The sequence below is a fragment of the Otolemur garnettii genome, unplaced genomic scaffold (genome assembly GCF_000181295.1).
Source record: "Otolemur garnettii isolate 467f Iridium unplaced genomic scaffold, OtoGar3 scaffold00007, whole genome shotgun sequence".
Lineage (NCBI taxonomy): Eukaryota > Metazoa > Chordata > Mammalia > Primates > Galagidae > Otolemur > Otolemur garnettii.
This window is the reverse complement of record NW_003852402.1, coordinates 17274866-17291895: the sequence shown is the minus strand read 5'-3', so window position 1 is coordinate 17291895 and position 17030 is coordinate 17274866. Positions and strand designations below refer to the sequence as shown.

Sequence of the window (17030 nt, the reverse complement as noted above, 5' to 3'; positions counted from 1 at the left end):
AAAAAAAAAAAATTCAAAACGCACAGCCTAAGCAAAAGTGAGACCTTCCCCTCAGTCTATTAAAAATAGAAAAACTAGCCAGGCATTGTATTGTGGCAGGCACCTGTGGTCTGTAGTCCCAGCTAATCAGAAGGTTGAGACAAGAAGATTGCTTAAGCCCAAGGCAAGAGTTTGAAGTTGCTGTGAGCTATGACAACATGGCACTCTACCCAGGGCAACCAAGAGAGACTCTGTCTCAAAAAACCACAAAATTAAAATACATTATCTGGATAAAAAGTATAGCAAAAATTAAGCATGATTCATATATACTTTCATGCTGAACAAAGAGACACTTGATCCTTTATTAAAGTGCAGGACTCAGCACAAACAATGTTATTAAAGGCAAAAATTTAGTCCTTGTGTAACATGTCTTTTTCCCCATGTTGGATTTTTATCTAACATTCAAATACTGGGCTAGTTTCCAAGTCTTCAATAACATGGCATTTCTTTTACACATCTGTTGACTACTGTGTCTAATTTAATTGTACGTATGGATACATTTCCATAACTTGTTTTAATGGGGGTAGAACACAGAATTCCTATACCTTTAATAATCTGTGAAAGCACAGGATATTTATTGTTACTTTTAAGTAGCCTGTAAGAGGTAAACAACAAAGTCAGTGACCTGATTCTGACTCTTCCTAATCCCTTGAAAACATGCATCTCTGCCAGTCATTTCTGTGTAAAATGGAAATAACACCACCTCCTTCCCATGTTAAACTAACATAAGTGAACATGAAACACTGCCCAAATATAAAATGCTAACAAGATGCCAGGAGATTAGTCGTTAATGGGCATGCTGATGAATTTACCAGCCATGAAAGAATGATCAATTAGGATAGCTGGCAGTTGATCGGTTTTTACAATGACCTAAGGAAGATCCAGGTGCAGGAGCAGGACCAAGGTGGTTGTTTCCAAACCTACAAATGGAAACAAAGCTTTTTGTGCAGTTGAGAGGGGAGGCAATAAAAGAAATTCTTTTCTAAATGAAATGTCCACAGGACAGCAAGTCTTTTAAAATTCGCTGACGAGCAGGACACTGTTCAAATAACCAGGTGGGTCTGGGAGATGAATTAATTTCTAAATATAACACAGAAGTATTAAAGGCAAAAAGTTTAAATCATGTTCTCTTGTCATGCACTGGAATTAGCAGCAGGATTACCATCTGGACTAAGAGCATTAACCTCTCTAAACCTCAGTCTCATAAATATGAAGATGAAATTATTTCATAGAGTTGCTGGAATTAAATAAAGACCACAAAGCTCCTAAGGACAGCGTTTGGCGTCCTTTGAAGAGGGCCCGCACATCATCTAACCGCATGCGTCTCTGGTTCCTGAAGTGTTAGCGCTTGTCATTTCACACCGTCTGTCTTCCTCTCCTCTATCTACACTAAAATCCCACTCGAGATTTTCATCCGAGTGTTCTGTCTTTCTAGAATCTTTCTGATATATCTCATTCTGCAATCTAAAAACCAATGTTCCCTTCTTTGAAGCTCCATGGCCCTTAGAACCTTTCATTTAATAAAGAAGCCTCATCTTTGATGTTTGCAATATGCTAGGCACTCTCCTACCTATAAAGAATGACAGAAAAAACTTGCTAGATACACCCTAGATGTAAAACCTCCTATAAAAATTTACAAAACAGGCTCGGCGCCTATAGCTCAACTGGCTAAGGCGCCAGCCACGTACACCTAAGGTGGCAGGTTCAAATCCCCAGCCCGGACCCGCCAAACAACAATGACGGCTGCAACCAAAAAATAGCCGGGCGTTGTGGCAGGCGCCTGTAGTCCCAGCTACTTGGGAGGCGGAGGCAGGAGACTCGCTTGAGCCCAGGAGTTGGAGGTTGCTGTGAGCTGTAATGCCACGGCACTCCACCCAGGGGGACAGCTTGAGGCTCTGTCTCAAAAAAAAAAAAAATTTACAAAACAGATTGCAGATTGTAAGTAAGCCAGCCAACAAATATTTACTGAGTGAGTAATTAATATTTATCACGGCCAGGCTATGTGCTGGTCACACAGCTGTCAACAGCACAAGCAAGGTCTGTACCAGCTTGCAAAGAATACAGATGTAACCTAAAGGGGCAGACTGAGGGGCTGGGGAGCGTAGCCTATTAGTTCTTCCAGGGCACAGGCTCTGGAATCAAATCCCTTAGTTTGAATTCCCTACTACTGATTGACCATGAGAACTTGCGCAAGTTGGATAAGAATAGGACTTAATCTCACAGGGCTCCTATATAAGAGCAGTTATACAGATTAGGAGATAATCCAGATAAAGACAGTATAGTACAATGGGAACACTCAAAACATGTTTAGTGTGTATGGCTATTAAATAATTATAAATAATTAACTCATTGCTAGTGCCAAGTATTAAGAAAAATAAAGATGTTTTGTTACATGCTATGTGAGCTTATTCCAAAAGGGACTTCACCAGTCTGACAGTCAAGGAAGGCTGTCTTAGGAAATGACATAATGAGACAGAGATTAACAGAAACCAGTCGGGCAAAAAAAGGTGGGAAAAGAAATGTTCTAGGCAGAGAAAATAAGAAATAGTACTGGTGGACTGGAATAAGCTGAGTAGGGGCTAGTCAAGCAGTGTCTTGTAAACCAGAGCAAACCAAAGAGGAATTTTAAGCAGATCTTCTTTAAAAGATCACTCTATTTTTCAACTATGGAAAATGGGCTAGAAGGGAGCAGGAACAGAGCAGAAGACTAGTGAGGACTATACTGCTACAGTTAGGGCAGGCATTGAAGCAAGATTATCGCTCCAGCATCAGGTCCAGGGTGACAGTGCTGGAGATCTAGAGAAACAGAGCAACTAGAGAGCTTTGTGGTTGGTAACACCATCAGGACCTAGTGAGTAACTGAAAAGGATAAGAGGAAGAACCAAGCATAACGCTGGGATTCCTGGGGCTGGGAAGACAGACCGCTGTCACTGCAGAGAACGGGAAAGGAAGAGAAATACTGGGCAGAGTCTAGCTGATAACACCCCTATGTCCAGGTGTGGCACTTACAGGCCTGGTATGACAAGAGAAAGGCTAAAGTGTTACATTTCATCTAGGCAAGGAAGAGCATTAGGATAATGACAAGAGAATGGGTAAAATGATAAACCCTTAGATCCAAGGGAATCAATAAATATGGACAAACAGCAGTTATATGCCATAAAATTAACTTCAATGACTATTTGAATTTAGTTGAAATGACAGTACTGTTCTCTGAAATACTATATGAAGTAAATGGTCAGCTGGCTTAGCTGATAAATTTTTATTCTGATGTAAAAGTGTTTAAATTATGCTAACAATTTATTGTACAAATATGGTAAAGTGTTCTCTTTAATGTTTACACTGATTGAAAATTTTCTAAATACCTCATGTAGGCCAGATGCAGTGGCTCACGCCTATAATTTTAGCACTGAGAGGCTGAGATAGGCAGATTGCCTGAGCTCAGGAGTTTAAGACCAGCCTGAGCAAAGCCGAAGCTGGACCCCTATCTTTACATACAGAAAAACTAGTGGGGCACTGTGGCAAGTACCTGTACTCCCGACTACTTGGGAGGCTGAGATGGGAGGATCACTTGAGCTTAAGAGTTTGAGGTTGCTATGAGCTATGACACCATAGCACTCTATACAGGGCGACAGAGTGAGACTCTTGTCTCGAAATAAATGAATAAATAAATAACTCACACAATGTTCACGGCCCTGTGAAGCAGGTAAGAAAATTGAGGTATATGAAGTTAATGATTTGCCCAAGGAGACACAGTAAAGGTGATTAAATCCAAAGCCTCAGATGCCAAGTAATGTGCTGTATTCATTCCCGATAGTTTTTCCTGTACAAGCCTAAATCAGTGGTTCTCAACCTTCCTAATGCCACGATGTGTTTTCATTGTTACAAAAGGGTCATGACCCGCAGGTTGAGAACTGCTGGCCTAAATCTTGAATTTGTCCCCATTAGAGTCTAAGTCTATTGGTTACATGTTAAAAAGAAACTTCTCATACAAAGCTAGTATTTGTGAAATGGTGAAGAAACACACTCTGAACGGCTGTCAGGAGCACGGGTTCTTGGGAATGACTGCCTGGGTTTGAAGCTTGGTACCACACTTCCTAGCTGTGTCTTTGGACAGGTTACTTACCATCCTCTTTTCTTCATTTTTAAAATGGGGTTGCTCTGGAAAGTTACTGTATAAAAAGCAGCTAGTAAAGTGTAGGCTACACAGGAACTCCATAAATATAACCTAGTATTATTAACTGTCCCTTCACATACAGTCCTCAGTCTTTCCAGACAGGGTTTTCTTTCTCTCATAATTTACCCTTTGACTTTTTTGCTGGATCGTATTTCTTTTACCTCTTTGAGGATAAGAAATTAGCCAAGGATTCCTCCTGTCTAATTTATCTTCACTCCTCCTTCCTAGCCTCTTTACTTTTCCTTAAACATGCTTAGTTTCCCTCCCTCATTAAACTCAGATACATCAAGATACATAAAATCTTAATTCCGCCCCATCCTTGTCTAGCTACCATACTCACCCTGACAGTCATTATACACCTTTACATTCCTACTTCATCTCCCTGCTGGGTGCTTTTTATCCCCAACACAGTAGCTGAACCACTCTTAAAGGCTGCCGCCCACCTTATCTTCATTCTACTTAACTGTTCTTTGCTGTGCTGGCTACTACTGGGCCCACATTTATGCCTGGAATTCTCTCTTCTCTTGATATCCACAGCAGTATTTTTTCCTGGTTTATTCTCACCCTCCTCAACTGTTTCACCCAAGGTTATCATGTTCTCTTTCGTCCCTTACTCCCTTAATGAACTCACTAAATGTCACTTCTGTGCTCATAAATCTCAAACCTACAACCAATATCTTGCCTGCCACTCAAGCAACCCATCCCTGTACAACACGTCTCATCCCTGTAAACTTCAGATATTAGGAAATGAAACTCCCCTTCCTTTTCAACTACTGCAATCCTATTGAGAATACTACTACCCTTCTACCACTCTGCCAGGCTAAATACACCAGCATCATCTTAGGTTCTTCTAATTCCTTCAAGGTCTACCTGACCCATTACATCCTTTCAAACGTCTCCTGGATATGCCTTCCCTTTCCTACTTCCATTCAATTACTGGAAGTAACTAACCCACCTGAACACATTGTTTGATGACTAATCTCACTACAACACTGTTTCTGTAACTCTTGAACCTATTCCTAAAGGTGACTAACGGCCTCCTACATTAAATCAAGGCCTTACTTTTATGGCTTTACATGACCAGATCCCCCACATAACCTAATTCAACTTGTTTCATATTCTTCTCCATCTTCAAGGCTAATAAAAATCTTAGTGCTATGATATACCTTATTTAGGGATCATCAAATGTAGTTTTTCATTTTAGTATGAAGCAAGCACACAGCTCTAAGGAGTTATAATAACGCCCAAGGTCACAGATACACAGCAGTAGCAGATCCAGAACTAACTATGCAGATGGGCCAAGAGGTATCTGTTACATTATCCAGTGAAATCTCCACTTGAACCATGCACCTCTCCTCCCCATCCCCTCAACACAAGTTACTCACACATTCCTGCCTCCCTCCAGGCTTTTGCTTTCAGTGATACCCTCTACCTACCCAAATCCCACCCATACTTTAAGGCTCAGATAGAGACCTATAGGCTCCCTCCATGACATTCCCTGCTACTCAGGCTCACTGCACCACTCTTTCCCACCTCTACTGCACTTAGAGTCAGCCTCTTCCATTCGCCACCTAACTGTCCCCTAAGTATTCCATCAAAGTAAAGCCCTACCAGATACACAGACAGCCCCTTAACAGCTGTGACAGGCTTTCTACTCTGCAGACTCAACAGCACTTGGAGGCCCATGAGAAACATTTAATATATGCACATAACTGACAACAAGGAAGCAACAGGAATGAGCAGAGAGGCACTGTCTGTCCAGACTTGAAAGCATTCTGTCAGGCATCGCTAATATGAACCAGTTACGATTTTATTTCTAGCCAAGTACTGTCCAAATCTAATTAACAATCAAAATGGTAAAACATACTTACTGTCATGAAATACTGTCAGAATGGTGTTGTCAGTGGTGCTCACGAACACCTGTCTAAAAAGATGTCTAATCTTTGCTCAATTTCAACCTAAAAGACAAACATCTATTAGTTGTAAACATGGATAGCCTGTAGGCTTTCTTTCCAGTAAAATTAAAGGGGGCATGTATAATTCTGTCCACTGTCCTTAATCAATGGATGCATGGTATAAAATAATATAAAGGCAGGTACCCTCCAAAATATTTGTTGAATTGGAAGACTTACTTCTGACAACTTACAAAAAAAGTTAATTCCATGGAGGGAAATTGCTTTTCCAACATAACCCTGAGTTTAGTCATGTTCACCATAAATATGCATCATAATACACCAAATCCAGATAGAGACCAAAGAATATAATGTGCAAGAGACTGAAAACCACACATCTAAATTACTTAAAATAGTGACACACAAGATACAAACACACAACTCATCAACTTTTTTGGTGATGGTTTCCTTAATGTTCCAGAGTGAGATTTAGGCATCTGTAGCTCAAAAGGGGGGAATATTTTATCTCAGAATATGATGCTTATAAATTGTCTCAGATTCTACAAAGATCTGCCCAGAAAACATAAAAAGTAAAATCCCAACACAAATCAAGACCCTTATTTTTAATTGTGAAGCACTACCAAAATTACATCTAAGTAGCACTTGGGTCTCAATGTAAGGCATAAATAGCTGAATAAATTATTATCAATTGCAATATTACAACCTTCATTTCTCATTTGTTCTTTTCCTTTTTTCAAGTGAAGCAATTAAATGAGAGGACAGAAAGGGGAAGGACAAAACAAAAACACATCCTTTCAGGGTTAATTTGAAAGGAAGAATAAATACTGATAATCCATTCAAATATGAAACCTAGTAAGCAGCAGGAAAAAAAATTGTAGCCACTGAATTCAATTTTTCAAATGCTATTATAAAGGTCCAGGCAGCAAAGACTGCTTGACATCTGTTCTAATATTAACATTCAAAGTCATTTCTAATTAATTTTCAAATGGTGTCCACTTCCAAGAAGTGCCCAGAAAAGTCCTTCTTTGTAGCTGGAAATGTTACTTTTTCAGGGTTTCTTTGGGAAAAGAGCCCTCAGAACACTTAAAATATAGAAGCTATATTTATGTATTTTGCTTGAAAGGGGGGTGCGGAGGAGTCACACCTCACCACATTCACTCACCCAAATAGTTAATTCAGTATACATTTAGATGCAGTACATTAAAGAAAAACCCTACCACCTCATATGGTATATATTTTCTTAAGGGCAGGTTATGATATATGTAAAAAACTCAAGGGAATGCATACATCTGTTTAATGTTTGAAGAAATGCAAATTTGTATCCAAGAAAAGCAGTAGTCCCTTCCTCCACCCTCCATTCTTTGGCATCAACAACCAGAGTTTTGCATCAATATACAGCAATCCTTAATTTAAGCTACAAGAGCAGTGCAGGGAGGGAATAATTTGCCTTTTAAGGAATTTCGGTTAAACTTTGAATACTTAACAAATAAAATCCCTATTTGTTAATGCAACTGACATTCATCAGTTTACCTCATCACTTCATGTTGATTAGTTTCCATACTAAGAGAGCTGAAACCACCCTGTGATTTGTGGCACGAACCTCGCAACTATGGAACCCATGCGGGTTGTGGGATGCCATTTTTTTAAAAGGTCGCATGCTATCTAACCTTGTTTAAATTACCTCGTTAGAGTACTCTGGGTGAGATTACGAGTTGTGAGTGCTCTATAATTCTTTGTTCTTGGAGACTATTATTCTTAAGGCCCTAGATATCCTCCCGCCTCCAACCACGGATGATTAAAACCTTAGTCCAATCCCTAAGGCTTCCTTCCCACCTTCGGGGCAAGTCCAGGGACCGCAAGCCGCCAGATGGCTGCATTCTTTACGTGTAAACCAGACAGCGGGGAAACCAAAGCCATTTCTTCCTCCGGGGGGACCTCGCTTCCTCCCCACGCAGGTGCCTGGGGTGGCCCCGGCCCCACGGCCCGGTTCGGCCGACCTGTCAGTCCCGTGAGTGCGGGGCGGACGCCCCTGGCGCGCATCCCCGACTCGCCCGGCCGACCCCGGCCCCCGCGCCCAACGCCCGCCTCCCGCCCGGGGTGCGCGGGCAGACAAAGCGGCCGGGCCCCGCCGCGGCCCCGCGGGAGGGGGTGCCCCGGGGACCCGCGCGGCGGCCGAGGCCGAGGGGGCACGGCCGGGGCCGGGGACACAGGCCCGGGCCGCGTCCCTGGGGCTCCGGCTGGCTCCCCGCACAAAATGGAGCCGACCCCGGGCGCCGCCGAGGGGGGCCCCGACGGCGCCCCGCAGACCCTCCTCGGCCGCGGGCCCGGAACTCAACGGCAGCGAGCGGGAGGCGGCCTGGCCCGCGTCCCACCGCTCCCTCGGCCCGGCGCACAAAGAGCCGCGCCGCGGCCCCGCGCCCGCTCCCCGGCCCGGCCCGGCCCGCAGCGGGAGCGGCCTCGCGGGCGCCGGCCCCGGCCCGGGCGAGAGGGCGGGCGAGCGGGAGGGAGGCGAGTGCCCCCGGCCGCGGCGGCGTTGGCGGCGGGGACGGCGCCGGGAGGAGACGGACATTTCATTCGAGCTAAAGTGGAGTCGGTTTAGGAGCGATCATTGGCCGAAGCGAGACACAAACCTCCAATGCAGCCCTGGTTGGCTCCCGTCTCCAATCGGCTGTTTGGTTGGACAGAAAATGGCTGCGAAGGAACCAGTCCCAGCGCGGAGCTCCGCTTCCAGCACTCGGCCTCCCCTCCCTCCGCCGCGGGCCGCTTCCCTCAGCGCGACACCCTCCCTCCGCGCCGCCCGCGCGCCCGCCCGCCGCGGCCACGCCCCGGGCCCAGCCACGCCCAGGTCCCGCCCCCGGACTCCGCCCCGCGGTCCGAGAACCAAAGGCTGAAGCTGCGGAGCGGCGGGATCTGCAGCGGCTGCGTTAGGCGGGCGGTGGGGCTCCATGCTCCGCGGTAGGTCCAGCGCCTGGCTCCGGACAGGCTTCTAGGGTGAAGGTGACGGTCTACACGGGCTTTCCTCTTAAGGGCCCGCGGTGTTTACCCCGGCCTCTGTGAAGCGTGTGATTTTTCAGTCCTCCCTCCCTTTCAATCCCCGCCCTCCCCACGTGGAATGTCTCACCAGCGGGAGATCAACCTGCCTGTGCCCAGATTTTTTTAGAAGGGGAAACCAAGGACAGAAGCCGTCGCCCGAGGCGACAACCAAGCTACCGCGAGGGTCTGAGCGGCGGATACCTCCTAGAACCCCTTCGGCACGTGATTTCCTTTTGTTCTAGTTAACGTTGCCAGATGTACAACGCTCCCTCTCACCTGAACACTGATTTCGGGTGGTAGTTTTCAGGTTTCGTCTAAAGATACAGCCCCCTTCCTCTTCGTGTTTAACATGTTGGTCAGTCCAGCCAGCCTTCCCTCTGAACTCCTGAACTTAGTAAGATGGTGCATTTTCCCTCCTCCGCCCCCAAAGTACTTGCGAGTTAACAGGTGGCTTTTCCCAAGCAGATGACATTTTGGCTACATGAATCCGTGGCTCGTTCTGTCCAAGTGTATCCAGGCTCCTTCGCTGTCTTTTCCTGACTGCAGTCCCAAGTCGAACTTCCCGTGGCTGCCACCATCCCAGATGGGGGCGTTTTATTTACAGAGCTCCTACTGTTTCTCAGCATATCTAAGCATTTGCGACAACTAGGGAAGCAAGGACAAATGAAAGCCCCCAAACTGGCAAGATGAGTAAGTAGCAATGGCACTGTAGAATTAGATGAGCCGATTTGAATTCCAGCTCCCCATCCACACACCAGGCTCTCACCTTAGATCTTCACCAGCTCCTTTCATCTTTGAAATCTTGCATCTTCAAAAGATTTCCCTGACTCTCCCTCTAAAGTAGCCTCACCCCGTTCCTCTTTTATCATGTCCAGCTGTATCATTCTCTGTAAAAGTAGTGTTATACTTACCTCTTAGTCTTATCGAATTATCTTATCTATTTGCTGTCCATAAATATATATATCCAAAATAGGTACACTTCTCATTACCCCCGCTACTACCATCTACTACCATCGTGGCTCAAGTCACATCTCCTCTCTTGCAGTGACTGGTCTCCCTGTCACTCAGACCTGACCACAGCAGCCAAGATTTCAGGACCTGGGAAAATATGAGTCAGGTCCTGTCTCTCCTTTGCTCCAGAATGTTCTAATCACCCCCCATTTCCCTCAGAGGCAAAGACAAAGACTTTCCAGTGGCCTTGCAAGGTGGAGAGTGGCAAGTTCCTTCATTCCAAGTTGAACCAAAGGAAAGACTGGTTGTTCTTTGATCATAGTGACAAGTAACCACCAGAATCTGTTTTAATCAATGGCAATCTCATGATTGGTGACTTGCATCTGAAAATTAGGCAATCAACAACAGCCACACTTTACCAATCCTGCTTCTACAGCTAAAGATCAACTCATCTATGAACAGTCTGGCTTCTGAGAGTTTACCAACCTCTGAACTCTATGCTTCCCAAAACACTTTGTAAGACCCACAGATTTCTTTGTTCAGAGATACTCTGTTTTGCAAATACAGCTGTTCTCTGCTTAGCAAGAAATATATTTATATTTATGTTTAATTGTTTCAGATGTGACTGGTGGCCCCTTCACTGGACAAGGCCGTATGGGATGTATGGTCTGTGCCCTTTCCATCCCCCGGTAACTTCATATCCTCCTTTCTCCTTTGTCTCCTCCACTCTAGTTGTCCTTACTTTTGCTAGGAATGCTCCTGCCTCAGGGCCTTTGCACTGGCTCTTCCAGCTGTCTAGTACGTTCTCCCCTCAGATACCCATATAGTTTATTCCCTCACCTTCTTCAGTGTCTTAAAGAGGCTCAATCATTCATCTAAAACTTGTAATTCCAACTCTATACCCCCACTCTTCTGTCACCCTCTAATATACTGTATAATTTTCTTATTTGTTATGTTTATGGTTTATTATCTCTCTCTTCCCACTAAAATATAAGCTGTATGAGGACAAGGAATTTTGCTTATTTTGTTCACCGATAGGTCCCAAGCATCTAGAATAGTGTCCAGCCTATAATATGTACTCGGTAAATACTATTTGTTGAATGGACTTTGAATGTTTCATCTTTTTTGCCAAGAGTGGGCCATGAGGTGGCAGGGCCCCACAGCCTGGGAGATATTCAGGGAAGGATCTCCCAACTGCCTTTCTCCTGCTGAGTCAACATGTTTTTCCTCCTCTTAAAACAACATGTTTTTCTCCTTCACAGCTGTTTTGCCAGAAGTCATGTATCTTTTTCTTTACCTAGTTAATCCTTAGAAACTATGCAGAAAACTGTGAGACCCTTCCCTTTTGTTTCTTATCTTTAACATATATTAACAATGTTTTGCAGTAGAAACCGTCAACAGAATGAATTGCTCTTGATAAAGTTATTTACATTTTTCCAATCATACTGTAAGACCAAAAATATAGTCTTTGTCCAGGCTACTTCCCCAGAAGCAACCCTGCTGAGATACTATAAAAGAAAGCTGATTTTGTATTTTGGTGCTGGCTACAGCTTTCCAGCCCTCCCAATCCCATCCTATCTCCCCTCTCTTTTCTCTCATTCCCGACCATTCCCACTCAGGTTTGTTTCCCTTCATTGCACTGATTTGCAAAACTTTTTAGAATATGAATTCTTTTAGCACAAAGATTATGTGTTCATGTTCACCACTGTATTCTCAGAACCTGAAACAGTGCTTGGCACATAGTAGGAGCCCTATGGGTATATACTGAATAAATGTATGACCAGATATTGAATAAAACTATTTTTTGTTTTTAAGAGATGGGGGTTTCACTTTGTCATCCAGGCTGGAGTGCAGTGGCATGATCATAGCTCACTGCAGCCTTGAATTCCTGGGCTCAAGCAATCCTCTTGCCTCAGCTTCCCAAGTAGCTGGGACTACAGGTATGCATCGCCATGCCCAGCTAACTCTTTATTTTTTTTATTTTTTTATTTTTGTAGAGATGAGGGTCTCACCTTGTTACCCAGGCTGGTCTCAAACTCCTGGCCTCAAGCAATCCTACCATCTCAGCCTGACAAGGAGCTGGGACTATAAGTGTCACTCACCTCACCTGGTACAAGTTTTTTTTTTTCTTTTTTTTTTTTAAAGATACTTTAGGTTTATTCATTTAAAACTATAAGAGTTTTTTTTTTTGGGGGGGGGGTCGTTTTTCTGAGACAGAGTCTTGTTCGACTGCTCCCAGTAGAGTGCAGTGGCATCACATAGCTCACTGCAACCTCAAACTCCTGGGCTCAAGACTTTCTCCTAATGCAGCCTTCCAAAAAGCAAACATGAAACTATAGGAACATGCCACCAAGCCCAACTAACTTTTGTACTTCTTTAAGTAGAGAGGGGGCCTCACTCTTGCTCAGGCTGGTCTCAAACTCCTAAGCTCAAGCCATCCTCCTTTGGATTCCTAGAGTACTAGGATTACAAATGTGAGACACCACACCAGGCCACAAAACTATTTTAAATTGATAACATAGATGGCCCCCAAATTACCAAAGCCTTATGCACCACGTTCCTCCACAGAAACAGTATTAACACATTTAAAATTCCTCATGTTATTGTGATACGTTAATCAAAATTTCCAAAATGAATTCATCACTGTTTGCCTTTTGCTTAGCTAATTTACAGAGATGATTAAAATGTCCTTGGTTAGCTTAAAAAACATTAGGATCATGCTTCTTTCTAGGGATACTTAGGCCAAAAACCAGAGGAAAACCTTGTTTCTGATAGGAAAGATGAGAAAACACTTTTTTCCATTTTGTTTATTTTTTTCCTAAACTGTTAGGTCTTTTCCAAATTGGTGTCCCTGTCTACATTGTCTCTTTAATCTACTTAACATAACATGGCCATATTAATTTTCCTGGAAACATGGTTCTTATTGTAATACCACCTTTTTAAAAATCATGAAAATAGCTCACATTACTGTATGTTTACTGCGTATGGCACTCTGCTAAATGCTCCATGCCCGTTTTTCTCCATGTAGTCACACAGAGACCACAGATTACACGATTCCATTTATATTGAATGCCCAGAACAGACAAATCTATAGAGACAGAAAGCAAATTAATGGTTACTTAGGGAGAAGAGGGGGACATGGTGTGACAGCTAAACGGCATAGAGTTTCTCTTTGAGCTGATGAAAATGTTCTAAAATAAATCGTGACGATGTAAATATACTAAAAAATACTGAATTGCACACCTTAAGTTGGTGGATTGTTACATCTCCATAAAGCTGTTATCAAAAGAATCCTGCCCCATTGTTAATATCTTATTTATTTATTTATTTATTTTGCAGTTTTTGGCTGGGGCTGGGTTTGAACCCACCACCTGCAGCATATAGGGCAGGCACCCTACTCCTTTGATCCACAGGCGCCGTCCTGTAATATCTTTTTTATATGTGAAGCACATATGCATTGATAAGCAAAACACATATCCCCAATAAGAAAATGAGCAGAGGATATAAAATAGAAAACTTATTTAAAAAAATACAAATGGCTCATGAACTTGTGGGTGGGGGAAAAGGCTTACCCACTAATGCAGATTAAAACAGGAAGATACCTAATAAAGAAGTAAAGAATTTTATAGCAAAGATAAAGATGAGATGTGGTGAGATGGGCATTCTTACACATTGATGATGGGAGAGCATTCTGGAAAGCCATAAATGTGCACTGTCAGTCTTTAGGTTTTCTTACCCTCCCAGACAGAAAATAATCTATCATCGGAAATAATTTTAATGCACATAATTAGGTAATAAGTAATGAGATAGTCATAAAAGGGGGGAAACCATGTGGTAAGCAAACTCTAAACTGGTCCCCAATGATCCCTACCTCCTGGTGTTCATCTTTATGTAATCCCCTCTTCTTGGGGATGGGCTAGACTTACTGACTCACTTCTAACCAATGGAATGCAGCAGACAAAAGAGGATGTCACGTCCAAGATGAGATTACAAAAAGATTGTAAATTCCAACTTGGGTAAACTTTCTCCTTCCCTCTCGCTCCCTTTTTCTAATTCTACCACATATGTGTATATCCGTATTTCTCTTTACATATATCTCTATAGATCTATCCATCACCATGTTCCCACTCTCACGGAAATTATTTTCTTTTTCTTTTCTTTTTTTTTTCTTTTTTTGAGACAATTTCACTCTGTCTTCCTGGGTACAGTGCTGTGGCATCATCATAGCTCACAGCAACATCAGTGTCTTGGCCTCAAGTGATCCTTTTGCCTCAGCCTCCCCAGTAGCTGGGACTGCAGGTGTTTGCCACAATGCCCAGCTAGTTTTTCTTTCCCTTTCCTTTTTGTTTTTGGCTAGTTTTTCTAAGGTTTTTAGTAGAGACACGTCTCTTGGTCAGACTGGTCTTAGAACTTCCGGACTCAAGCAGACCCCTGCGTTGGCCTCTTAAGAGTGCTAGGATTACAGGCGTGAGCTACCACACCAATGGGAACTTATTTCGTAATGAGTTTTCATGTTGATTTCTTCAACATGATAGACCGTAGCAGATGAATCAGAAATTTACATTCTACCGGTAGACCATTTTGGTTCAAAAAGGAAATAGTGAAGAATGGGGTTTTCCCTTCTGCGGTTGGCTTGCGCAACTTGAGTGAGTAGTGAATGGAATGGGCTGTGGAGTAGAGTGTTTGCTCTGAGGAAAGTTGTCAAAATCAAAACAGAGTCCCTAATCTTAAGAAAACCCTCACACATGGAGCTGGGGACGGCCATAAAGAAAGGATTCTCATGCTTATGCCTGACAAATTAAAAGGACTCTATAAAAACCATAACTGTGCACAACAGCTGCGACAAACTTATACAAAAAAAGACTTCTGTAAGGACATCTACCCAGCAACAGCCTGTCCAACCCTGGACTGGCATCACTCTCGTTATCCATCTTCGTAGCCAAAAATTACATAACCTTCTACATCTTTTCCCTTTAAAAGCCTTTGCCTTCCTTTGCCTCCCTGAGGGCACACTATGGCATGCATCTTCCCATGGCAATTCTCTGTTCCCAAATACACACCATTTTCTTTTAGAGGACCTCTTCCTGTTTGTTATTTAGGTTGACAGTTTAAAATCCTGGTGCTACAAACTAGCACTGAGTGATCTTGGATCCACAGGCAGCACAATCTCTGTGTGCCTCAATTTCCTTATCTGCAGATTGGTAACCTTTCTCATTCACTCTGCAGATAACAACCTAAATCATTAGGTTGTTGGGAGGCGTAAGTTGACATCAAGAGCTTAGAAGAATGCCTGGCACTTGGAAAAACAGTCAAAATTATTAGTTGTTGCTGCTATTGAGATGAAGATAACAGAAAAAGAAATTGAAATTAAAAATGACTGTGAGTACTTAGAAAGTGTAACAGTTATTAATATTTCTCTATTACAGTAGAATCATGCTATTAAAGGTTACCTAGTTTAACCGGTTATGGGAGTGATTTATACACTATGTGATAATTAACACAGTGAATTAGAGGTGCCCGAGGGAAGGAATAAAAGAGTAGTAAATTTTATTAGGTTCTCCAGGGAATGTCTCCAGAAAGAAAGGATGCTGAGGCAGGCTGGGTCTGGAGGGGAAGGATGTGGAGAGCAGGGAACAGGAGACATCTCTCCCACTTCTGAAACCAGGACAACTCCTGAGGATCTTTAATGGCTTTAAGCACCAAAAAGGGACATGTCTCCCATATTTAATTCAAAATTAAAAAGATACTTCACTGTCAAATATGTGAATGGAAGACCCGCAACGTTCTGGCTTTCCCCATAATGGCCACTTTAATATATTTTTCAACATTAAATTCTTTATTTAAAAATTTCTCCTCATTTTCTGATATCGCTGCTTTGCTGATCCCTAAGCACATTCTTGTTTTGATTAATAGGTAATCTCACTTGGGAGTTCTGGCCTCTGACTCCTCACCCCTTGGCATTTGCTTGGCTGACTCCCACACATCCTTCAGAATTTAGCTTAGAAATCACCTCCTCCAGGAAGCCTTCCCTGATCCTCCAAGAGTAGGTTTTATAATTATATCCTTCTCTTTCACACCTCCCTCCAGAATGTTAATTTTTTGAGAGCCAGGCTAGGTGGATCTTTTTCAACACTGCACCCCTCTGTGCCAGAACAGGGCTCAGCTCAAAGCTGGATGAAACTTTACTAAATGAACAGATTATTGAAGGAGTGACCCCTCACCTCTCCAGACTCTTCCAACAAGTACCTGACCCACGATCTGTCTCCAGAAGCCTTACACTTTTGCTCCCTCAAAGCCAGAGATCTTCCTGGCATGCCTTTGGTTGGACACTGAGTTCCATGAGAACCCAGGTAAAGGATTAAAAATTACAAGCTCAGACTGAATTTTATGACTAAAATTTCTGAGCAGAGGAGTGATAAAGTTAAAAAATACAACATTTGTGATCTCAGTCTGAGGAATCTCTGGGTTTTATGAAATTTGAAGTCAAGTTTCCTCTGCAAACTATCCCTCCCCGTTTGGTACAACCTCCCCTTAATCATTCTTTTCTGTGTGTGTGTGCCTATGTATGCAACTAAAATGACTTTATTCCACTTGGGTACAGGTACTTGAAATTTCCAACAGAGAAGAAATCTGCACGTGGGTAATGATGAACTGGGGCTTTAAAGGTCAGGAAGGTGGGAGTCAGGGGGCTTTAAAGGTCAGGAAGGTGGGAGTCGGGACATTCCCTTTCCTGGGTTGAACATCTGTTGTAAGGGTGGGGGTTGGCCCATTTACATTTCCCAGCTGGGCCATCCAGTGGGGTGGGGAAGAGGATTGACCCATTCACCTTTCTTAGGTGGGACATCTGGTGGGAGAGGGTGTATTCTTTTAGGTGGGTCCACCTATTTGGGCGGGTTGATCCTATCATCCCAGTCTTCTTC

At 43.3% G+C, this 17030-nt stretch overlaps 1 protein-coding gene across 5 annotated transcripts in view; it reads right to left on the bottom strand.

Annotated features, from left to right (window-relative positions):
- The window catches only part of NFYB (nuclear transcription factor Y subunit beta), a 19675-nt gene extending 9265 nt beyond the window's left edge, over window positions 1-10410 (bottom strand). The window contains exons 1-2 of one of the 5 annotated variants that reach the window (XM_023509384.1): window positions 10071-10410; window positions 6085-6171 (exon numbers count right to left, since the gene is read on the bottom strand). In XM_023509384.1, the coding sequence (XP_023365152.1) occupies window positions 6085-6090 (6 nt within the window). In that variant the 5' untranslated portion in view covers window positions 6091-6171; window positions 10071-10410. Of the gene's footprint in view, window positions 1-6084; window positions 6852-7959; window positions 8211-8756; window positions 8906-10070 lie in introns of those variants that run through there. The other 4 variants (XM_003783290.3, XM_023509382.1, XM_023509385.1 and 1 more) reach the window with 4 other exon arrangements.
- Window positions 10411-17030: the final 6620 nt, after the last annotated feature.